The following is a 26,303-nucleotide window of genomic DNA, read 5'->3' as shown; positions in this document are numbered from 1 at the left end:
AATGAGTTCAGGGAGAGAAATGAAACAAGGCCTTCCACCTCATGGTGGTGGGGGGGATGGCAGCCCCCACAGAGGTCTGTGGGAGGGGTTTTTTTCCCCAGGGAGGTACTAGGAGGAAAAATTGTGGCGGGCAGAAGGTAGTCACTGGAAAGGCTTACAGTTTTTCACAACTCTGCTGATGCCAGCACACGCATGGTGTAAAAGAAAAATGAAAAGGGGCACCCACATGGCCACCATCACACCCAAGTACCCCCCCTTATAAAACATGTATCTTTACCTCCCATGTCATTAAAAATGTTTCAAATGATGTGATCATAGTAGAAGACATATAAAGATATATAGACACATGCAGAGGCCAGGGAAGCAATAGGATAGTAGCATTTGCCAACAGGTATTTGTGCTGGTTTAAACAGAGTGGAAGCTAAATGTTTTCTCTGTTTCTTTTTTTAAAATGTCCTTTCCTTCTACTCATCTTGAGCCATTGATACATTTCAGATTATTGGGAAAACGGAGTCACATTAGATCATTCCAATCATAACCCTGAACTAACTATTCCATGTACAAAGTTCTCTAATATACTGGACAAACCTGATGCTGATAAATTCCCTTTTGGCACTGCCAGTTTTAGTTTTTGAAATGTACTGAATATATTGAATAACTGTCCAAAAAGGAAAAGTAATTATCCAAAAGTAAATATAATGCTTTATTTGAAGAAAACACCTTATATTGATGTAAGTCACATGCCTATCTCTTTGGGAACAAAACTGGACACTTTTAACTGGAATGTAAGATGCCACAGAATATCACATTGCAAATAGTATTGTAATTTGCTGGCATAACCTGAGCTACAAGTAATCCTTTGAAGTTAAATTGATTTCAGACAGTTTTTCTCTTCCTCTGTAATACATTGCAGAGTTCAACCTTTAACTTTTACTATATCAGGAAATTGTCTATAAAAGGGTAGATTTTGTCTCAAGGTGCCTGCTCTAAAGAGATGCACATTTAGTTGATGAAACAGTTTTCGGTTTTTGTGTTGCTTACAGGAAATGTTTCTTACAAATGCACTCTATTGTCCTTTGTCTGAGACTCCGAGAAATATTATATGGACTTTGGTGATAATAAGGTGGTGGACAGATAGCTCAGTCCTACCAGAAACACAAAAGCAAGAAGTTATCATCAACGGCAAGAATAAAACACAGGCACCAAGTGCAGTTGCCACAGCCCCAGGGTTGGGCTGGGCAATTTGATGGCTTTACTTTTAGTTCAGAAGCAGAATAGGTAATTAGCATCTTCTTTAGCTATAATTAGCCAAACAGGAAGCAGCTAATTGCAAACTGAAGATATTTAAAACAGAAGGAGTGATAACTTGGAAGTTATTCTTTTATAGTACTTAATCTCTTCTCTTTAGATTTTGAGGAAAAAGGATCTTTGTTGCATTTTAATATTACAATAATTTTGTGAAGATAAGCACATTCCTGATAACAGTCACTGGCAGTTTAAACAATTAAACTAGTTGGTTAATTATGACTGGATCATGCCCATGTGTTGTGGCAATAGCTTTTTAAATTTTTAAATTCAGGATGTGGGGCAAGGCTTTTATCAGGAAAGTTCTGTGTTATATTTTTCATTGGTGTTTATTTGTTTTCCTCAACCTGGATCTGTTGTTTTTGCCCTGTACATGCCGCTTTCATATTTTCCTCCTTGCACTAGATTTTTATTACAGGCAATATCTGCATTTTGAAAGAATGGTAAACACATCAGTGTGCCACACAGACCTGGATTTATAGAACCCTGTCTCAGAATATATGCATGCTAGATTTTAGGACTGACCACAGGCCTCTGTCTATTATCTCTTGTACCCACTGATATATAAAGCTGGTAGTAGTAATGCGTCATGAAGCCAGGGCGAGACTGATCATGTAGAGCACCGGGATCCATGCGGATCCTAGCATTCACTCCCTATTGGAACTAGGACCCTGGCAGCATCAGCTTTCAGCTGCAATGTCTCATAATGACCACAGGGGGTGGGGGCGGGGTTAGGGTAATGGATAAATGTGCTGTATTCCTCCCCTCTTTGTTCTTCCAGTGTTACTCTCCATTTTGTCTCTCCAGAGATGGCTATTTGTTTGGTCTCTCTCTTCAGCCATTAGCTACAGCTGAAATTAAGCTGCACATTTTCACATTTGTTTGTAACCTTTTCTTTAAATAAATCCTTGTAGTTCTTCACTACTAAAGAAACTGTCTCAAGTCCTCTTGCTTTGCTGCTTTTTCACTAAACTGGTTTAGCTTTGCTATTTGGAGACTGAACTGCCGTTCTTCCCCTATACGCCAAAGGTAACCCTACTCCTGAGCCCGGCTCTTAGCCGAGGTTAACCGAGCAAGCATTCCCTTATCCCAGCTGTCAGGCTTATGTGTGTCCTCGGGACCATGGATCCGAAGAGACACAGAGGTAGGTTCCTAGAGTGCCTGTCTGATGGAGGAATCCCCCAAGGCACCGTGATCATCATGTGGTGCCTTGTGAAATATACGGAGGCTGGGAAAACGAGTCATCCACATTGCTCTCAGCAACGCATGTGTGGGCATGTGGCTTGCACACCGCAGGGGCTGCAGATGATCATCTGGGAGAAGGTAGGTTGAACCCTGCCTTCACCCCCACCCACCTACCCGGGTGCTAGCATGGTTGTGTGAATAGCCCCAGTCTCTAATCACTTTTAGAAGACCCACCATATATTAAGGCATGTGGTCATATAACATCCTGAAGGAATAGTCTATTGGAGTTTGAAAGAGCAGGCTTATTTGAAACCTTTAAAATGAACATATACATTTGTTTAGCCACTTGACTGAGAAGAGGGATGAATATAACAAAAACAGTAACAAGAGGTTCTAGAATGGTTCATTTCATGGTGTTCCAAGCTAATTTACCAACATATCTTTGCATTACATTCTGGTCACCTGAACCATGCCAGCCCTATCCTATATTTTAAAATCAGACATTTGGCTTTAATGTTTACATATCTTAGCCAAGGTACAAACATTTGTACAGAATATATCATGACTTGTAAACAGGGATGTGTGAATCGATTCAGGTACAAAATGATTTATACCCAAATCTACCTGTTTGGGGAGATTTGTGAACAAAACAAATTGCCCCTGTGCTAGCTGGCCAGATTCGGGTCAAAAAAAAAAATCACCTAGATTTCAGACCTGAAAAATTTGTACATTCAGACCTCCATTTTGTGGCAATCTCTCTTGCTGTCTCCATTTTGTGTCAGGAAGTTTTTTTTTTAAATCCCGCCCTCCCAAGCTCCAGATTGGTGACTTACAGTGTGCATCAATTGGCTAGCGATTCCCCCTGGTTCCAGATTGGCTCGTTTCCATTCAAATCTTGTGTTGCCAGGGGTGACTGACCCAACATTGGCTAGGGAAGGGTCAAAGAAGGGACAAGGGTAGGGGGAGTTTGAAGGAGGGATTTTCAAATGTACTTAAAAGCCACCTTTCTGCCTCGTGGGAGGAGAGAGAGATAGCGCCAGGGGAGCTTTGCTTTGTCTTGCCTGCCTGCTGTCTGGAGTGGATTCTCTGCTTTTTGTTCCTGCTTTCCTGCTTGGGGAAAAGAGAAGATAATTTTTTTCACCCCCTTCTGCTGCTGAAAGAATCACTTTCTGTGCCTGCTGTCTGGGTGAATCAATTTGGGCACAAAACAATTTGTACCCGAATCTACCTGTTTCAGGAGATTTGTGGACAAAACAAATTGCCTCTGTGCTAGCTGGCCAGATTCAGACCCAAAACAAATCAGGGGTGATTTGATTTGGGTACAAATTGAATTGAAAATGTAAATTATTATTATGTGCTTAATACCAAAAGACAACAGTGGGAATAGAAGCACCATGTCCTGTTCACATATACTCCAGTGAGAAACAGAATGGCCACAGTATCAAAAAGACTGTCAGCTTGGACTGGACTCTACCTTTATTTGTGATATTTCTAAAAGGAGAGGAAACGGTGGTGTATCTTTGCAAGCCACAAGGGCAGTGCAACTTACACCAAATACTGCTCTGTTTGTCTTGGCAGATCTGTGTTCGCGGATCTGGCTGTGGGCGTGATTCAGCCAAATATGGTCAGTTTTCAACCTACAAACATGTCTAGGTGTTTTATTTTGTGTTTTGTCTCCAATATACCTGCTTTGGTCAGTACAATACCATACTGGCTTCCTCACAGTTGTTTAACATTCAGAAGCTGTCAAGATGAAGATATCCACCACCTGCATGCACATCTGCATTTGGCAATCAAATTGATGGGTGGGCATGAGAGCTTTTTAGAGGTGAAATCAGGGGGAAACAAAACATGCATTGGTAGCATTTTCCCTTTTAAAAAGCCTCTAGCATCAAATGCACAAAGTGTGTTGTGAATGAGTTAAGAATGAATTTAGAGAGTCGTTTGAGGGTTCTTTAGAGATTGCCTTCTAAGGCTACGTTCTCACAACACTGACACATGGGAACCATTACACCTCTATTTTGTATCCCTATTTTTCTGCCCTGCTGTGTTAATGTGAAAAGCCCTGGATCATGTGGGAGGTGCCCACATTTCCATTCCTCTCCATGATTGTTCAGCACTTGGGAAAGTGAGTCAGTGCTGATGTAGAGAGGGACAGCAGCAAGAGCTTCCCTTGAATGACCCTTCCCTCATTACCCCAGTGGCATGGAAAGAAACAGTACTGTAATATGGCTCCCAGTCTGCCAGAGTAATGTGAGTGCTAGGCCTCAGAAACAACCTCAGAGAAACATTCAGGTGTGCATGTAAGATAGTACATTTTCAATGTAAATCACCTGGAGATGGTTCATATCCAGTGGTTTATAAATCAAAATATCCCTATGGCCTCACTCATAATTATTCGGATACAAACACTGAGACAAGTAAGGAACGTCTTCATTATAATCTTTTTTTATACAAACCTCTCAAGCAACATCAAACTAAAAAGAGAAATGGACTGCAAGTAAGTGTTTGATTTCCAAGTGTGATTGGAAGCAGGAGGATATCCCTATAGAATTATAATATTGACTTCAACACAGCACATAGTAAAGAATATTTTCCAGTGATACTGTGATTATAAGGTGTTTTTCATTTGTTGCTTCCCTTGTCATTGTAGTACTCTTTCATGTTCCCATCAGAATTGGCCTTTTTCATCTATAGACTTGTACACCTTGAAATTATATTGTTTCCACTGAAGTTTCTTAAATTTAAGAGATTCAGGTAGATAATGATATAATTGTTTTTAAAAATCAAATAATATGCTTGCTCTCTTTTTGTCACATTAATTTGTAGAATGTTAAGACATCATTGCATTTTCACAGATGTTAGGGTTGCCATCTTTCCCTCCCGGCTTTTCTAGATAGTCTGTCAAAAACTGGTCCAAAGGGTATGAGGATGAAAGGAAAGAGCTAGGCCAGAACAGGAATTCCATTCCTTCTTTGTTCCTGAGGTTAGACATGTAGATCAGTAGCAAAGGGAAGCTGTGTAAGTATGAAGCTGTGTAAGCTCTAGAGTGACGAGTGAATTTCTTGCACTGGTGGAAAGTATTTTCTCCACCTCCACCACCAAGCAAACTCTTTGTTCCCAAGGCCCTCACCTGTGACCTGTGTCCTCTCACTCCATATGTGAAAAAGAGATCTGCATTGTGCTACCCATCCTTAATATCTTCTAATTGTTTAAATTAAAAACAGTTACTAATTTACTGCTTATTGCATATTGCCACTTTAAGAGCCAAGAGCAGAAGGTCTCAGGTGAGACAGACCATCTGAGAGATCTGGGTAAACACTTTCACTTTTCGGGGAGAGCTCTGTGAGAGACCGAACAGTATTATGAGACCAGATATTTTAAGATTCTTTTTCATATTGTTGCTGTTGTTGAAAAGGCTGCATGGGCCACATCAAAGAATTTGATGCGAGTCTTTGGACTATCTTTGGATTATTTTGCTAACTAGGCAAAAAGACACCTTTTTAATGTGGTGATTCTCTTTATTTAGCAGGGGGGGAGTAACTGGCCCTATCCACCCCCAGCATAGTACCTCCAGTTACTGTTGCTGGTGTCTATTTTATGTTTCTTTTTAGATTGTGAGCCCTTTGTGGGCAGGGGTCCATTTTGTTTATTTATTATTTATCCATGTAAACTGCTTTGGAAACCTTTGTTGAAAAGCAGTATATAAATGTTGTTGTTGTTGTAAAGGCTATCTAAATACATGGAAGCCAGGTATTAAAACAGAAGATATACAGAATAGAAACATGCTATCCTGATGATTGTGGAGCAAAAACATTTGCTATTTGTCAGTCCATTGCAGCACCTGATTCACCAAGTACACTAAGATCTATCTATCTATCTATCTAATTTATATACTGCCCTTCCTAAGGCCTCCAAGAAAGATACCAAGAAGAACCTGGGTGGGTTGCTCTGCCTAGGCCATCTGTTACCTGCCAAGATTTCTTTTTGCAAGCAAGATCAACAAACCAATGAAGGCATAGCAGACTATGTGGCAGATGTCTATCATGTTGCTGAATTTTGTGAATTTGGGGATCTAGAAAGCCTGCTCCATGAGCACCTCATTTGTGGAGTTCAAGGAGCTATTAGTGCAATATGCTCTCCAAGCCAAATCTACTTGTGGTGGTGCTGCTGCTAGTAGTAGTAGTAGTAGTAGTAGTAGTACACCTTTTCTATAAGGCTTTTAGTTTATGATGTTTTCAAGTTTAAAGTTTTATTTATGGTAATCTTTTAGGGGCTGTTTGTTTAAATTGTAAACCACCCTGAGATTTTATAGGGCGGTATATAAATGTGGTCTCTTCCTAGTCAGGGGCATAGGGCATAAATAAAAATAGAAATACTACTACTTATATATTGCTTTTCATTATGGGAAGCTACTTCAGCTGTGGACACTTTTGCAACAAGTCTCAGTAGCTGAAGCAGCCTCTTATACTGTAATGTAAAAGTAGTCCATCACATGCACCCCACCGATGTCCATGTACTCCAAGAAAATCAAGCATCAGTATATCAGCAATTACAGAGGCTCACACCTTCATCAAAAGGATTATGCAAGCCATATGATCAACATACATACTTAAATAGGGTATATGGGGGGCAATATAAAATGAAGTAAATGCAAATTTAGAACATCATACCTGCAAGAATGGTCACACACAGAGACCCCCTTATCAGAAAAGGGCTAATTTCCAGGATAGTGGAAATGTTTTCACCCTCAAGTGACTCATAAGCTCGTTCTCTTAGTGAGAGGTGTAACAACTCTACTCTGTTCAGAATGTTCATGCTGTGAAGAGCAGAAGAAAATTTGGAAATTATTAGAACTTACAATGGTTGGAAGAAAATGGAAGTTGACTCTGGGCCTGATATATCCATCACAGAGGAAAACACATTTCTCCAACTTTTCTAGCACCATCTTCTGAGTGATTGAGGCCAAAACTAACAGTGATTTTCACAAATCCACTGTTAATGAGATATTAGAACAGGACCCTTACCCAGTGCCTACCATTAATCAGTGACTGTCTGTACTTACAGGATGGAAGTTTCTGCCAAACTGGTCCTGAGTCCTCCTATCAGCAAGGACACTGCTGCTGATGCCCAGCCATTATTACACATCAAGGAGCCTTCCATGTGAAGTGCTTCCCATTTGGAATTTCAGTAATAGCAGAGCTTTCTCACCAGCTTACGGAACCACTGCTAGCAGGTATTGCCAGGGTTGTGATTTGTTTTGATGAAGAATCATGGCCACATCTGTTAAACAACTCTGAGAATTTCTTCAGCAATTTGATCAAATTGGGAATCACATGGAGAAAGGGAAATGTCAGTGGAGATTTTCCAGTATCACTTCTGGGATACCAAATTGATGCATTTGGCATTCTTCCAATTGAAGACAAGATAAATCTAATACATTCTGCACCTAGACCAAAATGAAACAAAACCTTCAAATGGTCCTTGGACTGATACATTTCTATCATATCATCTTAAAAATAAAGCCGCTATAACAGAGCCGCTTACTTGCTTGCTTGCTTGCTTTTGAACAGCTGCCCTTGGAAACTTTGCTCGCAGGGTGGGGTACTAATTCTATTTTAAAAAAATTAAAAGGTGCTGAGTGAAAGTGGATTTGCCAATATGTTGATGTTTCACAATCTTAAGAAGCTACTGACTTCTGACACTACTTGTTAACTATGAAGAACAGAGGTCTCTCTCCATTACATGCAACATATCACCATTTGTGATTGGAGCTGGCCAGTTGTACATATTATTGGGTGGTACAAGTGCACTTGTTGCTGTTTATTTTTAGCCAGTGACTTCAGCAGAAAGAAACTATACCTGGATTAATAAAGAAGCTTCGGATATTGCTATGGAAGTGAAGAAATCCTACAACTGTGTACATGGTTGTACTTTTCAAATCCAAATGGATCATAAGCAATTTCCTGGAATTTTCGCTGAAGACAAGCCAACACCTATTTTGCCTTTCCATAAGCAGTGCTGGGACCTCATGCTTAATGTATATGACTAAAACTCATAGAAAGCTGTGGAAAAATTGTTGCAAAGGCTGATTCATCAAACTATCTACTGCTGCAGACACCTGATTGTGCTATCCTTCCATCAGCAGAAGTTCCTGTCAGACTCCCTGCCAGAGTCAGGGTGGGAAAAGATCCTACCCTGGCACATGTTCTCAACTGCATGTGGAGGAGCTGATCAACTGAGCAATGGGCTGAAGAATGTGAACCATTTTTGTCTCATCAGCATGAGCTGACAGCCCACAATGGCTGCTTATGATGAGAAATTGTGTCTTGATTCCAGAAGCAAGACTCCAGCTCATATTGAGCATTCTATGTGCAGCTGCAGCACACCTGGATATTGTACAGAGGAAAGCACTGACCAGAAGTTACATATGGTAGCTTGGAACAGACTCGGCCATAGAAAAGGTTGTGAGTAGGTGCTGCACCTGCAAAACTACTTGCTATAATCTACCTAAAGCTCCCCATGTTTGGAGAGTGACCAAGAAGCCTTGGCCACACATCCACATTGGCCAGAAAGTCAATCTCAGAGTAAAACTGTCTAACTGTTGTAGAATTTTATTCAAAATGGCAAGAAGTAGCCATTGTTCCATCTCTAATGTCGGTTGCTCCCATGAGACCGCTATAAATTGTTGCAATATATAGTGCTGGACATTATCACATGTTTGCCCTATGAGTGTGGGATATAGCTAGCCAGTGTCATTGACAATTCCCTCATGGTTTCATTTCATTATACAATAAGGAGCAGGGGATAGAGTCTGATTCTTACATTCTTAATCTGGAGCCAGCACTGAAAGAGATGCATTGGTTGAGTAGTATTCAAGCCCACCCCCACACTAATCTCCTCTGCTGCCATGTAACTCACCCATGACTTGCACTGGTGTAATTCTTTCTCTGACCACAGAAGTAGGCTCTCAAGTGGAGCATATATGGGTGAGGCAAGTTAACAGCAGAAGGGAGGCAGAGAGGGGAACATTCTGCCCTGATGAATCAATTCCTTTCTTTATTAGACACCTCCTTTCCTCCTATTCATCCATCCAATCTCAGGCTCACAAGCAGAGATGAACAGCAGGAGCACAAGTTGCATTGGGAATGAGCCAAGTGACAACAGAGGAGGCCTGGTGAAGAGGGGAAAGCCCTATCTAGGCTGCATTTGCATGTAATGCAAAACTGCAGTTAAATGGAGCAGAGGTTAAATTTTGCAGTGCTAGTGTTACGTCTGAATGGAGAAGCCACCATAACCATGGTTTTGTGCAGTTTCTGGAACTGTTATCATAGAGAGGGTGGCCAAGTCCTGACCAGGATCATACCCGCTTCATGCCTGTGGTACTTGTTGCTGGCTGCTTCTCTGAGCACTTGCACCTCCTCCCTGCAGTCGTGGTGGCAACATAAACAGGGCAACCCCATTAGATCACTGGGATGGCAACGTATGGCAGGGCAGCAATACCAGGGGTTGGGCTTAAAGGGCAGCCCCAACCAGGAATTCTTGAATGGCTCTGCTCTATTTTTTGCAGGCTGGTGTTAGGGAAGGGGTTCATGCACATGTTCACCTAGCCCCTTCCCCTTGGGTGAACAGTCCCTGGGCTTACTCTTGAGAAAGGCCACACAGAAAGACCAGCATTGTCTCTAGTGACAGAGGAGATCCTCCCTCTGTGATAATGATGCTCTGTGATAATAATGCTGCTCCTGAGCAGACCACTCTCTCATGAAAGAGAGAAGGCCATAGGGATACCCCTTCACAACTCATGATATGAACCATCTGGGGGGACAGGGGGATTGGGCAGAATTTTTGAAAAGCCATTCTCTCATGGACCACTCTCTCATGAAAGTGGTAAGCCATGGAGAGATGCATGGGGGTTGGATGGCAGATGGCGCCCAGCCTGTTTGCTTCACGCAAGTAAGCTGCGGGGATGGGTACCCCATCAACTTCTTCCTGTTTTGGCAACTGCTGTGAAGAAGCAGTCAAAGCAGGGTATCTGACAACCCATCCTCCCATTTAAATATGTCCCTCTTTATTTTTGTCCAGAATAGCGACCTCACTCTCCTGAGGCTGCAGACAACTGGAGCTCCCCTCTCTCATGATTTCCTACTGTGGCAGTTCTGCATACTCCCCAACACCGGTCTGAAGCTGGGAAATTTGAATAAAAGTTAAGATCTGTCCTTGGTTTCCCACGTCTGCCCACCCAGCAATGCCCGGACACATGGAGTGTTAGAATCTATTTGGTGTGTCAAAGGCTTCCCTGGAGAGGAGTGGGTCACTACACAAAAGTTCTATCATTAAAAAGAGAGAACAAGGGCTAGGGATGTGCCCGAGTTGGTGTGGCCCTTCCTTTGGGAAGTGCTGAACTGGCTCGGGCACCTGCAGCTGAACCAGTTTGGCAGGGTGAAGAGCTGTTCCCTTAAGGAGCATGTAAGCAGGTCCTTACCTGCTCTATTGCTGCCCCGCTACATTTCCAGGCGCAGCACTCGCTCTAGAAAAGGCCGTACCCAGCCTGCAGGGAACAGCCCCACAGCAGCTGTGTGTGGCCTTAGCTCAAGTAAGCGCTGCACCTGGAAACCCAGTGGGGTGGCAGCATAGCAGGTAAGGACCTGCTTACCTGCTCCTTAAGGGAACCACTCCCCAGGAACTGCTCTCCCACCCTGCCAGTGCCTGCATGAAAGGCTTGTGCATATCCCTAACAAGGGCCCCATACAAGTGGGCCCCCCCCTTTTTGTGGCTCAGTTTATGAGTACACAGTCTGATGGAAGACCAAAGGTTGGCGAGCCTCATGAGAGGACTAACCCCCTGGCAGCAAGCCACCACGGGGACAGGAGTGGGGTCTTGTAAGCCCTCACAAGAGCAGTATTTCCTGATTAAATAAAAAATAGTGCCCCTTAGCATCCCCCAACCCACCCGAGAGAAATTGTGCTTGTGTGAGATTGTTTTGTTGCAGGGCTTTTACAAGGGCGGCTTTGCAATTGCTGTCAGATGAAGGGCCTGCATGGTATTTAAAGGAATGTAAATGCCCTTTCTATGCCAAAAGGGGAGACTTGATGTGTGAGCACTGCAAGATATTCCCTCAGGGAATAAAGCCACTCTGGGAAGAGTAGAAGGTTCCAAGTTCCCTCCCTGGCTTCTCCAAGATAGGGCTGAGAGAGATTCCTGCCTGCAACCTTGGAGAAGTGGCTGCCAGTCTGTGAAGACAATACTGAGCTAGATAGACCAATGGTCTGACTCAGTATATGGCAGTTTCCTATGTTCCTAAGGGCTGGCAGTCCATCCCCAGAAGGCATGATCATATTCAGCATGCCCCTTGAAGATTGTGGCCAGTGGCTGCTGCCCTGTAGACGTTCTGATTCCTTGCCCGCAATCTGGCGATGTGAGCTCTATGGAGCTTGCTGGGATGCTGCCTTGGTAGATTAGTAAGAGGGAAGGGCTCCCTTAGAAGTTGCCAGGCTGTGTTTGGATGAAAGTCTGAGATTCAGGAAAATTAACCATGGGTTCAACAACCCCTGGTTTCATGTTACATGTAAATGCAGCTCTGCTCTATTCCTCAACCATCCACCCAGATCTGGACACAGGACATAGATATTCAATTCCCAGGCTATTCAGATAAAAAACAAGACGGCAACCCTAGCAGATGTACTTCTACCCATGTGGCTAAACATAGTCAGTTCTGTGCTTCACAGATACAGTTTTATAAAGATTGTCTTATTTATCCTAACGTGTTTAAAAGATGAAGAAACTCGTATGATTTTAGGAAGTATTAATTAAATATATATTTTAGTACCTTTCAGTGTATAAAGTGTTTTACAGTTCTTTATTATATTTTATAATGTACCTGTAAGGTATCTCAGGCAGAAAGAAAGTGATTTGCCAAGGCCACCATATGTTTTGGCGGGGGGCAGGGAGCGGGCTTGAACCTCCCTGTTCCATATCCAAATCCACAACTCTGTTCACTGCATCAAAAAAATGATGTCACAAAACTGCAAAAGATGAGATCTGAGCAGAGACTACCTTTATGATGTGTAACGTGAAGAAAAATTGGATAACAAATAATGGACAAAGAATTCAACCTTATGTCCTTCATCTGCTCAAGTGCCATCTTCTCTGCATTTTCTGAATGTATATGTCATAAACTCCTCTTGCTGTGATTACTCCACTGAATTTCAATCACTTACACTTTAGGATGGATATTGTCTTTTTAGATATGGGAATACAACAATATTTGAGAACACAATATTCGTTCACTTGCTCCTGAGCTTTATGGCTAGTTTTGCCTTCCGGTGCTAAAATGCAAAAGTAGGGCAAAGATTCAGCCAAAGCTAAATACATTTGAATCAAATTGATTATGATGGTAGAGATTTAACCACATGCTTAACTCTATCAATGAAATCAATAGGATCATAACATGCTTGATTTTGGCTAGTTTGTGCCCTTGATTTGTAATCAAAGATTAGCTGTCTGATCATCACATTTACTGTATTTTTTGCCTTTTGTGTGTTGTTTAGCTTGTCGTTTTGTACTGTATGTGGTTCCCTCCCTATTTTTGCTTCCCAACTATAACTTTTTTTTTTTGGTCTTACAGCCTGATTAAATCCTTACAGAATTTGCAGTATTGTTTTTCTTACCGTTTATTCTTCTTTGTCTGGAATATGTATTAATGACCCTTTCTTACCCCCACCACCCCTTTAATTTTTTTTATTTCATTCTTCCTGCCTTGTGGGCAAATCCTCTTGTATTTCACCCATTTTCCTTGGGTATCTTTCTTCCTTTTAGTGAAGCCATTTTCTGTTCTTCTCTATAGAATTACTCTTTATGACTACCAAGCCATGTGTAGAACAAACAAAGAAAGTAGCGACAGTGCCCATAACTTACTGGACGTAAGTATAGTTAACATTCATTATGAGCTTTCCTCCATTGTCACCTTCAAAATCACAGCATATGAGAGAGAGAGAGAGAGAGAGAGAGAGAGAGAGAGAGAGAGAGAGAGAGAGCACAAGCACACAGAGATACCACACACATTAAGAGGATTCATCTGTAAGAGTATTCACACATTTTTATTTATTTATTGTTCAATTTTTATACCGCCTTTCATATGGCATCCCAAGGCGGTTTACCAAAGTTAAAATACAATAAAACTCCATAAAAACCACATTTTAAAACCTTAAAATTGGTTCAACAGACCATAAAATTAAAACAGACTATTTTAAAAAGCTGAGAAAGCTTGGGTGAAAAGATGGGTTTTCAGGTGTTTTTTTGTTTTTTGTTTTTTTTAATTGCCAGAGATGGGGAGGAACGTATCTCAGCAGGGAGCACATTCCACAATCTCGGGGCAGTGACCAAGAAGGCCCGTCTCCATGTAGCCACCCAACGAGTTGGTGGTAACTGGATACGGATCTCCTCAGATGACCTCAATGGGCGGTGGGGCTCGTAGCAAAGAAGATGCTCTCTTAGATACCCAGGGCCCAAGCCGTTTAGGGCTTTATAAGTTATAACTAGCACTTTGTATTTCATCTGGAAACCTATTGGCAGCCAGTGTAGCTCCATCAGCAGAGGAGTAACATGGTCTCTCCGAGATGACCCAGAGACCAACCTGGCTGCCGCATTCTGAACCAACTGAAGTTTCCAGACTACGTACAAAGGCAGCCCCACATAGAGCGCATTACGGAAGTCAAGTCTGGAGGTTACCAACAGATGTACCACTGTTTTGAGCCTAACCCAGCCTAACCCATGCTAGGGCAGTGCAGCCTGGATTAGGCTGTGAATGTGAAGTGAGGTTGCTCTATGTGCTGCACCTGTACTAAGCCCCACTTCCAAACCCGGCATTTTTAAACTCCACTTTCAAACCTGGCATTGTCTGGGTGGTTGCCACTGGGTTAAACAGCTTCCCCTCAGCCCACTGCCACTTCCCCATAGCCCACTGGCAGTGAGCCAGGGGGAGGAGTGGCCATGCTGAGTTACGTGCTAACTAGAGCAGCCACCGTGCTTGTGCCCTGGGGGCCCCTGGGATGCGGGAGGGGAAAGTCCTCCTGCTCCCAGCGTCTCTCTATGCTGCATCACTGCTTGGTGGCTGCTCCTCTGCTGAGGAAGGCAGGCAAGCCCCACTAGTCTCCAGTGAGATCGTGTGCATGATCTCTACAGGTCTTCTCAGAAGCTCCATTATATTATTCTGAAAGTCTCATTGGAATTTATTCCATGTCACAAAGGCAATGGTATGGTATAAATAAATGCAATGTGTTCCACATTTGCCATTTCAGAATACTCTTCAGTAGCATTGTTTGTAATAGCCAGCACCAATGCTAAGACTTTGTGTATTTGTCTGTTGTGACCACCTGCTCTCTGGAGTTTGTAAAGTACCTATAAACTTTTGCTATATTTTAAATTATGGAATTTCAGTAGCCTACAGGTTACTTTTCTTAACATCAACCATACAATGAACAATAGATTCTTTTTCTAACTATTTAGCTTATGGACCTTAATAAGGAGTTCTTCCCTGGAACATACCTGTATTTCAATCCAAGAGAAAGAAAGAGACTCTATGTACATTAAGCCTCACTTCACTGCAAAGATTGGGGCTTTTGTTAATAAATGATTTTGTAAGGCAATGTTCCTTTTTATTTCTTTAATTTTTAAAATCTTACATAGTATGGCTTTCTATAGCTGAACTGGAAGAATTAATTATCAATAATCCTAGCCTTCAAAATGCCAGTAGCTGGAAATGCTTGAACACACATTTTTTTAAAAAGAAGCCAATCTTCACAAAATAGGCAGAATAGTTTCACCCAGAACTACTCAGATTTTTAAACAGTTCAAAAAATACAATGATGGAGACACCACAGATCTTCACTGCTTATTGAATAATGAATTTTAAAACAACATTTTAAAAGAATAAGCTTACACTGTCACAAGTTCCCTCATGTTGTTGATATTTTGATATTTAAGAATTGTTGATATTTACGCTGTTGATATTTAAGAATTGGGTAGTGTTTTGAATTTTTAATGGAAGAATAAGATACAAGAAAACCACCTCAAGAGAAATTGGTGCCCCTTGCTAATTAAGGATTCTTCCTTGAAGTATCTTTCAGCACTTTTCAGTTGTATTTATTCTAAAGTAAAAAAGAAAAGACAGTGGCTGACGTCATGCACAGTGGAGCCACTGCGCATCATGTCATGGCTGCTGTGGACATGTAAGGCAGTCCCGACACTGTAGAGAACAGGTAGTAGTTGTACTTGCAGCACTATTACAGTTTCTCCCATTGCTGTGAAAGGGAGGAACTACCACAGCGCTGCCTGTTCAACCACCCCTTCTCTGGGATGTCGGGACTGCCTTATGAGTCTACAGCAGCCCAACATGGTGTATGGCGGCTCTGTACCACTGCACATCTGGTCAGCCAGTGTTTTTCCCCCCTGCATACTCAACCTAATCTTTCATTAGAAATATTTCACTCCACTATTTTATTTCTCTTTGTATGTATGTACACACACAAACACAAACATGCTTTTGACTTTTTAAACTACCTTGCAGGCTTTTACATCCTCATCCTCATTAGGTCTCAGGCTCTATTGCATATACAGTAGTCACTAGACCTGGTCAGGCAGTATAAAACCATGGACCCAGTACTTAGGTTACAGGGCTAATGGAAGCATGCCAGCAAGCCACTTCCACACTCCTTAGTCATCACCATTTCTCTAGGGTCAGCATTTCTTTAGAGAATGCTTCTCCCCATGATTGAGAACAGTGGGCAAATGTATCTGTGGAGAACAGGTTAAGGAGGGCAATGCTATGCTGCCATGCTCCCATTGGAGCTGGAGCTGGGTAGGTACAGTGCCTATGGTAATATAATGCCTGAGCAGGGCTAGTATGTCAATGCTTCATGTGTCCCATTCCAAGATTCAATTCAAGTGCTTAATCTTGCTTATTTCAAGAGTACATCCCAGGTGTGCTGAGGTACACAAAAATCATTAGCCAAAATTGATATGATGGAGAAGTACTTTGGCTTTTTCATCGGTTGGGTTAACATCAGTGCTTTAAATTATCCTCTGGGATAAACACCCATTTGCCCTATCAGACATTAAGAATGATTTCAGAGGTTGCTATGAAAAGTTGCTATGAGAGTTGTGTGCACATATGTGTCCCACTGACAATTATAGAACTTATGTGCACAATTAAATGTTTAGGAATTAAATGAGATTTAGGAATTGCTAACTTTTACCATGTTGCGTCCAAAGGCTTTGGCACAGACAGCTCAAAGGAGAACAGAGTTTATAGATCCCACTTTAAAAAAAAAAAAAAAACACCCACTGATAATCATGCAGGACAAAATTAATATTCCTATAGGCACTTTTTGCAAAGTAAACACTATGATCGGAATGCTCTCTGGTGGCTCTGATGTGAAGAATCACAGCTTATTATCTACAATCATATGTTAAACTGAAAACAGAATGATCTAGAATCATACAAAGTCCTGTTTTCTTTTTCTTTTTAAAATTCCGCTTACTGCTGTGGCTAATCTTTTCATTCAGTTGGTTAAAACCCAACTGAATAGAATTCTCCTTTGCTCCTTACATTTATTGGTAGAGAGCATACAAACCAGATTGGGAAACAGTAGCCCCAGAAGATTAAAAATTCAACCATTAGATTAACATTTAGTTTTGGTCAACCTTACATTGGATAATCTCTTTGTTCATTTGTAAAGCAAGTATCATAACAGAAGCAAAACATTAAATTACCATGGCAGCATGAAATTTGATGTTCTAAAATCTCTGTACCTATATGCTTCAGATATTATTCACCTGGTATAATTGATCACTCTGTGTATAAATATTGTGTCTGCTAATCTTCTGATTGAACAAATTACTTCTTTCCAGCCCTACAAAGCCTTCTTTGCTGCAGTAAAATGGATAGTGACCGAACTTGTCTTGTAAGTAAAACCTATGAAGATTTAAAGATCATTTGTACCTTCCTGGCCTACATTTCCCCCTGTATAAATTCAGCAATACTTATATATCTTTTTGAAATCTCCTGTGTACAATTTTTAGAGGCCTAGGGCATACTTAAACATTTCTGTTTTTGTAATGCGGTATCTTCCAAAATCAAATCAAATTTATTATTGTGGTTGATGTTAAATATGAATATGAACCTAATATGAATATTTGGCTGCATCCAGTGCTGCTTGGGTGGGCTGCTAAAAAAAAAGTATACTTTCTCACAAAATCTTCTATAGTTCTATAATTTCATAAGTGATTCTGGCCCATAAGTTGGCACAGGAGTTGGCACTAGCTGAATTTCTAGCTGAGTTTCTCACATGATATTAGGTTCTTGTCATTACCTAATAGTTTTTAAAATGAAGATGGATAAAGCACTTGAGTAGGCATCTGTTCTAAACATTACTGGACCCCACAAGAAAGCGCAAAAGAGCCTTTACCATTTCTGTTAGGGTCTACTGTTGTGGAGGAGTCCACTGAGAAATACCTGATCTAGTTTACTACTACTGTTCTGCAGACAACCAGCTGCAAGTCTAAAGTGGAATTTCTCTTGGGGGGGAAGGGGCTGGTTTTTGGAGGGTTTTTTTAAAAAGAAAAATATTATTTGTGAAGGTTCAAAATAGGGTCAAAGCTTAGCTAGGGAATCCTAAGTATTGCTAGGATTATTTATTTATTTATTTATTTATTTATTTATTTATTTACATTTGTACACCACCCCAAACTTTCATCTCTGGGTGGTTAACAATAGTATAAAACAAGTTAAAATATATACAAAAACTTAAAACAATTTAACAATTTAAAAATCAACCATGAATTAAAACCTTAAAAATTTTAAGCAGATAGAATAACTATACACTATCATTATCGGGGGGAAACATCCCCCCATATAGAACAAAGTAAAGTAAAGTAGCACCAGGTGTAGACTCCTGGCGACCACAGAGCATGTGGTTTTCTTTGGTAGAATACAGAAGGGGTTTACCATTGCCATCTCCCATGCAGTATGAGATTATGCCTTTCAGCATTTTCCTATATCGCTGCTGCCTGATATAGGTATTTCCCATAGTCCCATAGTCAGGGAAACATACCAGCAGGATTCGAACCGGCAACCTCTTGCTCGCTAGGCAAGCTATTTCCCCGCTGCATCATTAGGTGGCTCCATATAGAATACAGACTAAATTTTGTTGATGCTTGGTTACGGGGTCCAATTTACAAAACAAGGCTTTTGCTCTCAGTATGAACTTCTGTCAACTATTGTCATTCCAATTATGGAATCTTGACTTAGATTTCATATACAGTATTCGTGACTTGAACTTGATAAATTGTACAGTACATATTTTCATGGGAAAATTCTTCATGGGAATTTTTTCCCCCAGTTAGGCACTGGATAATCAATTATGATACATCTAGAAATAATCTGTTCGCATTGAAAAGCAAATAGGAATGAGAGAATATTTTATATGTGTTCTTTTATACTATAGCAGGGAGATTTGAACCATATGAGTTTTTCATTAAAGAATCAAAATATACTTTGTATACTGAAGAATAACTATAAATCATGGACAAAAGTCAAATTGCTACAGGTTGCCATGCATTAGAAATAATGAATATTTGTTTCTGTAGCAGAATTCTCTCTTTTTAAGTATAGTAGTGATACCAATAGTAATTTCAGTATAATTTGGTAGGACAAGATAGAGATGTTGGGGGGAGGGGATTAACAACAGCAGAAGATACCTCAACTTGAGCCATATTTGATTATTGTATTTATAATCATAAATACAATATTTATGATTATAGTCCTATTATAAGGAATCATATTACTGATAAACAATAGTTTTAAAATGCCAGATATAATTATATGTTTGATCTTTTGTGGTTTAGGTTTCTGGTGGAATTTAATCTATGCAATTGGTGGCACTCAGATCTAACAGCAAAGGGTAAGCAAAATGTGCATTCATGGCTCCACTGAGAAGTATCTTTGATGATCTTATGAACACAAGGCCCCATTTCAAAGGATTCATTGAGTGTCATGTGTGCAGGCACTTCCAGTTTGCTACTAAGAGAAAGGCAGCCTGCCATGCACAGTGGCATTTCTATTCTTAATGTACATGCCGGGTTCTAATGACAGGCATTGTCTACAGTCCTGAAATCAGTGATTCAAAAATAGTAAAATAATGGAGGAACATAGGAAGATGCCATATACTGAGTCAGAACATTGGTCTTTCTAGTTCAGCATTGTCTTCACAGACTGGCAGCGTTGCAGGCAGGAGTCAAGGAGCCAAGGTTGCAGGCAGGAGTCTCTCTCAGCCCTATCTTGGAGAAGCCAGAGAGGGAACTTGAAACCTTCTGCTCTTCCCAGAGCAGCTCCATCCCCTGAGGGGAACATCTTCCAGTGCTCACACTTCTAGTCTCCCTTTCATATGCAACCAGGATGGACCCTGCTTAGCTAAGGGGACAAGTCATGCTTGCTACCACAAGACCAGCTCTTCAAGACCAGAATGCTTAAATTAAGGGTAAGCAGTTTGAAGACTCCAGCCAAAGCCCATAACATTTTCTTATGGCAGTTCTTTTTTTGAAACTGCAGGGAAGCTTTAGATGTGGGGAAAGCATCTAGTCTGAAGCAAATCTAATACTTTAGAGCAACATCAGATCCTTCTGTAATACTAACTAGGGATGTGCATGAACCGGTTTGGAGACCCTTTTATGGCCAGTTCAAACCAGTTCAAACCCTGGCCGGGCTTGAAGGTTTGAAGGCAAGGGGGCTGGCTTTAAGGGCAGGGGAGGATGCACTTACCGCCCCCCGCCCCGGGCCGTCTTTCCCCTGCCAGCACGTGATTCCCTAAAAGCCTGTCGGGCTTTGTGATTCCATAAAAGCCCATGCCTCCCTGCTACCCTGTTCCAACATGTACCGGATGTAACTGGAAGTAGTAGCTGTGACTGTGAACGTTGCGTGAGCACACATACACGTCATGCTCACCGGGTGCATGAATGCAATGCGCACGCACGATGCACCCAGTCACCGCTACTACTTCCGGTTACATCCAGTAAACATTGGAATGGGGCAGCAGGGAGGTACACTGCCACCCCGACGGGCTTTTAGGGAATCACGTGCTGGTGTGGGAAACACAGTGGGGGTGGGGGGTGAGTACATCCTCCCTGCCCATACAGCCATCCCCCCTGCCGTTGAACCGGCCCCCGCCAGTTCCATGCACATCAGGTACTGGACTCAGGTAAAATAGGACTACCTAAATGTGAAACAGTAGATTTCTACAAAGGTGTGTGGATGGGTGGGGTGGGGGTACTGCCAGGTTCTTATGGGATTTTGCGGGCATAGAAATAGGAACATACTGTAAAACATCTAATTGTCCGAAGTGGAGAAACTCCAGTCTTCATGACTGTTTTTTTGTTTTGTTTCAGATAGTAAAAGGGAACGTTGCTGTCACCCAGCTACACTGAAACTGTGGATTTCTGCATTGTTAGCTATTGGCAGCTCTCACTTCTGCCCTAGAAAATGAAAGGGTCTAAATGAACTATGTTGGGCAGGTTGTGTGAGTCTATTATTAAGTCTGTGGCTGACATCTTTCCCCTTTCCTACTTACCAAGCCCATGCTGTCCCCTCCCTGCTACATGGCAACAACATGATCAGGTATGAGACTGGCTGCCGGTCTCAAATCTATCTCTCTATCTAACAGCATAGGTGAAGGCCTCAAGGGAGTCTATTCTTTTTATAGGCAGACAATTGTGTCATTTTCTCTTCCTCTCTTGAATTTCCACTCCTCCACCCGTGAAGCCTGAACAACACTACAAGGCTAGCTAGACTCCTCTTTGGGGCTGGGAAACGCTACAACACTTTGTTGCGGGCCCTGTTCGTATAAGCTCTATGTTGCAAACCATTCTTTCTGATTAGCTTTTTGCTTTCTTTATTGTACCCGTTTCCGTAATTTTTTCTAATTGTTCTTTAAGAGCATCATCATTTTTATAAATATTTGTATAAAAAACCAGTTCAATGATTCTGTTATTCTAGGGCTGTCTTCTAACACTACGTGCATGGGTGTCACTGCCTTTCTTTTCTTCTTATGGGTTATATGCTACATTCCCTGACCCTAGGTGGCCCAATCCCTACTGACAGGGATCCCATGTGCAATGGGTCTATGCTCAGAGCTCACAGTGGTGCATTGCCCCTAGCACTATCACCCGTCATAATTATGAGCAAATCTTTTGCTATTATTCAATAACCTCCATCACTAACAAAGTTATTAGAAGGAGTAGGAAGTATACTTCAGATGGAGCTGTTCATAGCCCTCTGTTGCACTCTTGGTTCCCAGGATTGGGGCCAGTGCCAATATGACCATGTAGTATCCTGATATGACCCCTACAAATGACATAGTTTGCCCTGTCTCACAATGTCCAGTGAAATGGCTTTTCAGTCAAAGGCTCTTTTCCTTAGAACAAATGGAAATAAATGTGTGTTTACAGCTGTAACAGTATTATTAACTTGCAACCTTCCTTCCTTAAAGGAAAAGGTTTGCCATTACCTCACTAGATAAAGATACTCCATCACAGGAATATTCATTCACATATAGCTGAAAGCAGAGCATGTAATTATACACTACACCTGCTCCTTTCTTTAATTACTAGGAGGCTGGAAAGTACCCCTTCATCCTGAACACTAGAAAGGTATCATTTTAATGCAGCTTGTGTTTAGTTTAGAACTGGGTGAGCTGGCAGTTATATGAGTGTTGGTGAGCAGACATTAAAGAGAGCAAGTTCAGAAAGCCAGATGGTGAAATCTCTTCTCCACCTATTCTAATGAGATTTAAATTAATCTGGTATATTTTACTGAACAGAGCACTCAGTGTAGCCTGATCTTTATGTCTTTCATAGAAATAGCTTACAGATCACAAAGAAAATACTTGGAACTATTTATTTATTATACATCTATCCCTTTCCAAAGCTAAGGTGGCCTACACAGAGCTCATAGGAGCCTCTCATGCAGATCCAGATCCTGCTTAACTTCAGCAATGCTATGGCATTGGGTGCTCTTTGATCGATTACCACATAGCAAGTAATTATAATACAACATGGAGATAATTAGGCAGACAAAAAGATATGTACAATTGGCATATGCACATGAAAATAACCTACAATTTAATTTCTGAAAATTTCATCATATAAAAAGATGTTGTCAGGATCGTACTTATATTGATAGCTGATTGGGAATATAATTACATATGAGTTAGGCAGTGTAGCATAGTGGTTAGAGTGCTGGACTAGGAGCAGGGAGGCCTGAGTTCAAATCCCCATTCAGCCATGGAACTCACTGGGTGACTTTGGGCTAGTCACTGAACTCTAAGCCTCACAGGGTTGTTGTGAGGATAAAAGTAACCATGTACGATGCTCCGGGCACTTCTGAGGAAAAGTGGGATATACCGGTAACTGTAAAAATAAATAAAAATAATCTGCAACAATGCTGAGTCTTGAACCAGCCAGCCAGAAAATAGCATACTTGGGAAGGAAAAAGGGCAGGTGTTAAGCCTGGCCTTGCCAGCCTCATACTGGTGCTACTAGAATAAGTATAACTGCCATATCTAGGCAGTCTTTTTGTTTGACTGGGCAAGGGTACCCAGAATGTTGGGGGCAATATGCTAAAATCATTGTAAACCGCTTAGAGAGCTCCAGCTATAGAGCGGTATATAAATGTAAGTGCTATTGCTATTGCTAAGGGTGACTCCAGGGGTGAAAGCAAAGATGGGCGAATGCCCCCTCAGACAAGTAGCTTCTCCCACCCACATTTCTTGGAATCCTTAAAGGAAAGTCACATTCTTAGTCTCAGGGTGCTTTTCTTTATTATCATCTAATATAATATAGATGTATATTGAATTTAATAAATATCAGCTGCAGTGGAACAGCAGGGAAGCAGCTTTTCTAGAGTGCAAGAGGCTGTTGGTTCAAATCTCCGCCGGTGTGCTTCCCAGACTGTGCCTATTCAATACATTTGTAGTCACCTATATTGGGCAGCAGCGCTATAGGAAGATGCTGAAAGGCATCATCTCCTACTGCACGGGAGGAGGCACTGATAAACCACTCCTGTGTTCTACCAAGAAAATCACATGGAATGAGATTGCTCGGAGTCGACACGGACTTGACGGCACAATCTTTCCTTCCCTTTTTCCTTAATGAATATATACAAAATATTATTATCTATTTAACTATTTGAAGAATATTATAATATTTACAAATATAGAGAGAGCAGTGCCCCATGGGTTCATTTCCAGACCAGTGATAGAACTTTGGAGCTGAAAGGTAGCTGATTATAGGCTCTCTTCCAATTTTCCTTCATAGTTTAATGAAGCTTACTTTCAAATAAACATGAATAGAATTGCAGAAATACATCACTAGTGTTCTGTCCTGACTACCTAAATTGTTACATTAAAAAAAAAATGTGTAGGAAATCTAGCCTATTTGGAAGCGTTTTTCCTAACTGAATATAGTTGGTTAATATTTGTTAAATTTTTTTTAAAAATCATTTAACTTCATCAAAATCAATAGGACTTATTTCAGAGAAAATATGAGCAGGATGATAGTGTTAATGTGAAATATTATTCTCACACACACCCTAAATCTCACACCCAGGGAAGCCCAGCCTGGTTTAGGTTGCACATGAGAACCAGTGGGATCAGGCCTGATCCCATCAGGACAGCACCGGCTAGCCCTACTTTGAAGCCCAGCTCTTAGACAGCCTTAAGAGCTCAAGCGAGCCCTTAACGTGGGCTCCCGGATCTTGTGTTCACCGGGGCTATGTTCACCTACAGTGCCTGTCTCCTGGGGGAATCCCCCAATGCATTGTGCATTTCATGTGGTGCATTGTGGGATCTCTGGTGGCCGGGCGCTTCATCCTGGCCTCAGGAGCTCCACACTGTGGAGCTGTACTGTGTGCTGTACTGTGTGCAGTACAGATTGTCTGGAAGTGTGCTCCTAGCAGGAGTCCAGCACTTATCTGAGGCCAGCCTTTCCCCCCTGCCCATCCACCACCAGCCACAACCAGACTTTCCCCCCTGCCCATCCACCACCCTGCCTGCCCAGTCATGTGAATGACCTCATATTATCATTTCATTTTCAGAAACCTAATGTGTGGGGCACAGCTTGCCCACTCAAAAATGCACTAAGCCTCCCTGTGTACCCCCCTCAATCCCCCCCTCTGTGCCACCACTGGTTGGCTGCTGTCAACCGTGACTCATTAATAATAAACGCATGTAGCCTGCGTGAATTCTGGTCCCTTTAGACTGTTTTCACCTTGGGGCAAAGTGAGAGCTGACCATTGATAACGATGGAGAAATCCAGTCTTTTCGTGTAACTGTGGTTGAGCAACAGTAGCGTGTACTCTCCTGCACCAAAACAAAAGGTAACCATGATGAGTGGAGCTCTCCCTCTCCAGACAATGAGATGTGATATAGTATGTGCTTATTTCTATGCCTTCGATATTTCATTAGTTTTTTTAAAAAAGAATTTTTATTTACAGATGTATACTGTATACTTCTGTGTATCAAGTCAGTTCCTCAAGTATGCAGAAATCACTACTTTATTTGGGGGTGATCCTGTTTTGTTTCCATCCCCTTTGTTTGCAGGGCAATTGGCTGGTGTTCATCAGAGGGCTGTCTTAAAATATTGATTTTCTTTTTTTAACAGGGAGAGAGCAACTGGCCCTACCCAACCCCAGCACAAACCTTATGTTTCTTTGTAGATTGTGAGCCCCTTTGAGACAGGGAGCCTGCCTTATTTATTTATTTATTTATTTATTTATTTATTTATAAGCTGCTTTGAGAACTTTTGTTGAAAAGCTGTATATTACTTGTAGTAGCAGTAGTAGTGGCAGCTAGATTATGTATCCCTTAGTCACCAGCAAAAAACCTATCTCTCCAAAACTGTTTTTAACATGCCTTAAATCAGCTCTTGAGAATGGTGTCCTTGAGTACTGTATTGTATTGTTATGGGATAGTTGGATTTGACTGTTTTTAGATTATATTTTATAATTTTATTTTATTTTTAATTCCTGAAAGTTTCCATGTGTATGCTTCAGAAAGTCAGAATAGAAATCCTTTAAATAAATTATACTTGGATTTGTGGGACTGCGGGGAAAAGAACTGATTGTGCAGTCCTAACTAGCACATTCCATGGACAAAGAAGACACTGTCTAGAAACAACAAAATGAACTCCATTTGTTGCTGCAGCCACAGAATAGGCAAAACAAAACCCAACAATACTTTTAATAAATTTATAACAACCCAAGCAATTTTAAATATCCAAACCACTTCATCTGAAATGAGGCTTAAGATGAGTCCCATTTACAGTCATGCTATAAAAAGTACATTCTTTTTTCACATCCAAAACTACCTCTATGCAGCCATTTTACAAATACATCTTCAATAATCTTTGGTATATTTAGTATATGTGACAATGAGGCTGTTCTCATGTGCAGCCAAACCCAGACTAGAGAAGCCCAGCCCAGGATAAGCTGCACATGAGAACCGCTGGGATCACCTAGCCCAGATTCTTAGCCTAGCTTTTAGCCTGAGTTAACTGTGCCACTGTGCCGTTAACCCAGGCTGCAGGATTGTGTGTCTTCTCGGACTGCATCCAGCCTGAGGAGACATGGAGATGGCTGCCTAGGGCACCCATCTCCTGGGGGGATTCCCCCAATGCACTGTGCTCAGTGCATGGTGCATTGTGGGATACCCAGAGGCCAGGATGTGTCGTCCTGGCCTCCTGAGCTCTGCGCTGCCTGGTGCAGCAGC

The 26,303-nt window shown here is 41.5% G+C and overlaps 1 protein-coding gene across 6 annotated transcripts in view; it reads left to right on the top strand.

Annotated features, from left to right (window-relative positions):
* Nucleotides 1–26,303, top strand: part of CACNA2D3 (calcium voltage-gated channel auxiliary subunit alpha2delta 3) — an 878,040-nt gene that overhangs the window by 816,005 nt on the left and 35,732 nt on the right. For 5 of the 6 annotated variants that reach the window (XM_053293293.1, XM_053293291.1, XM_053293290.1 and 2 more), the window contains 3 exons: nt 13,334–13,409; nt 17,398–17,450; nt 19,393–19,448. In XM_053293293.1, coding sequence (XP_053149268.1) covers nt 13,334–13,409; nt 17,398–17,450; nt 19,393–19,448 — 185 coding nt within the window. Of the gene's footprint in view, nt 1–7,557; nt 7,682–13,333; nt 13,410–17,397; nt 17,451–19,392; nt 19,449–26,303 lie in introns of those variants that run through there. The other variant, XM_053293295.1, reaches the window with a different exon arrangement.

The sequence above is a fragment of the Hemicordylus capensis genome, chromosome 2, assembly GCF_027244095.1.
Source record: "Hemicordylus capensis ecotype Gifberg chromosome 2, rHemCap1.1.pri, whole genome shotgun sequence".
In the NCBI taxonomy this organism is placed as follows: domain Eukaryota; kingdom Metazoa; phylum Chordata; class Lepidosauria; order Squamata; family Cordylidae; genus Hemicordylus; species Hemicordylus capensis.
Note: the sequence above shows the minus strand (reverse complement) of the source record. Positions and strands in the feature narration are given on the sequence as shown.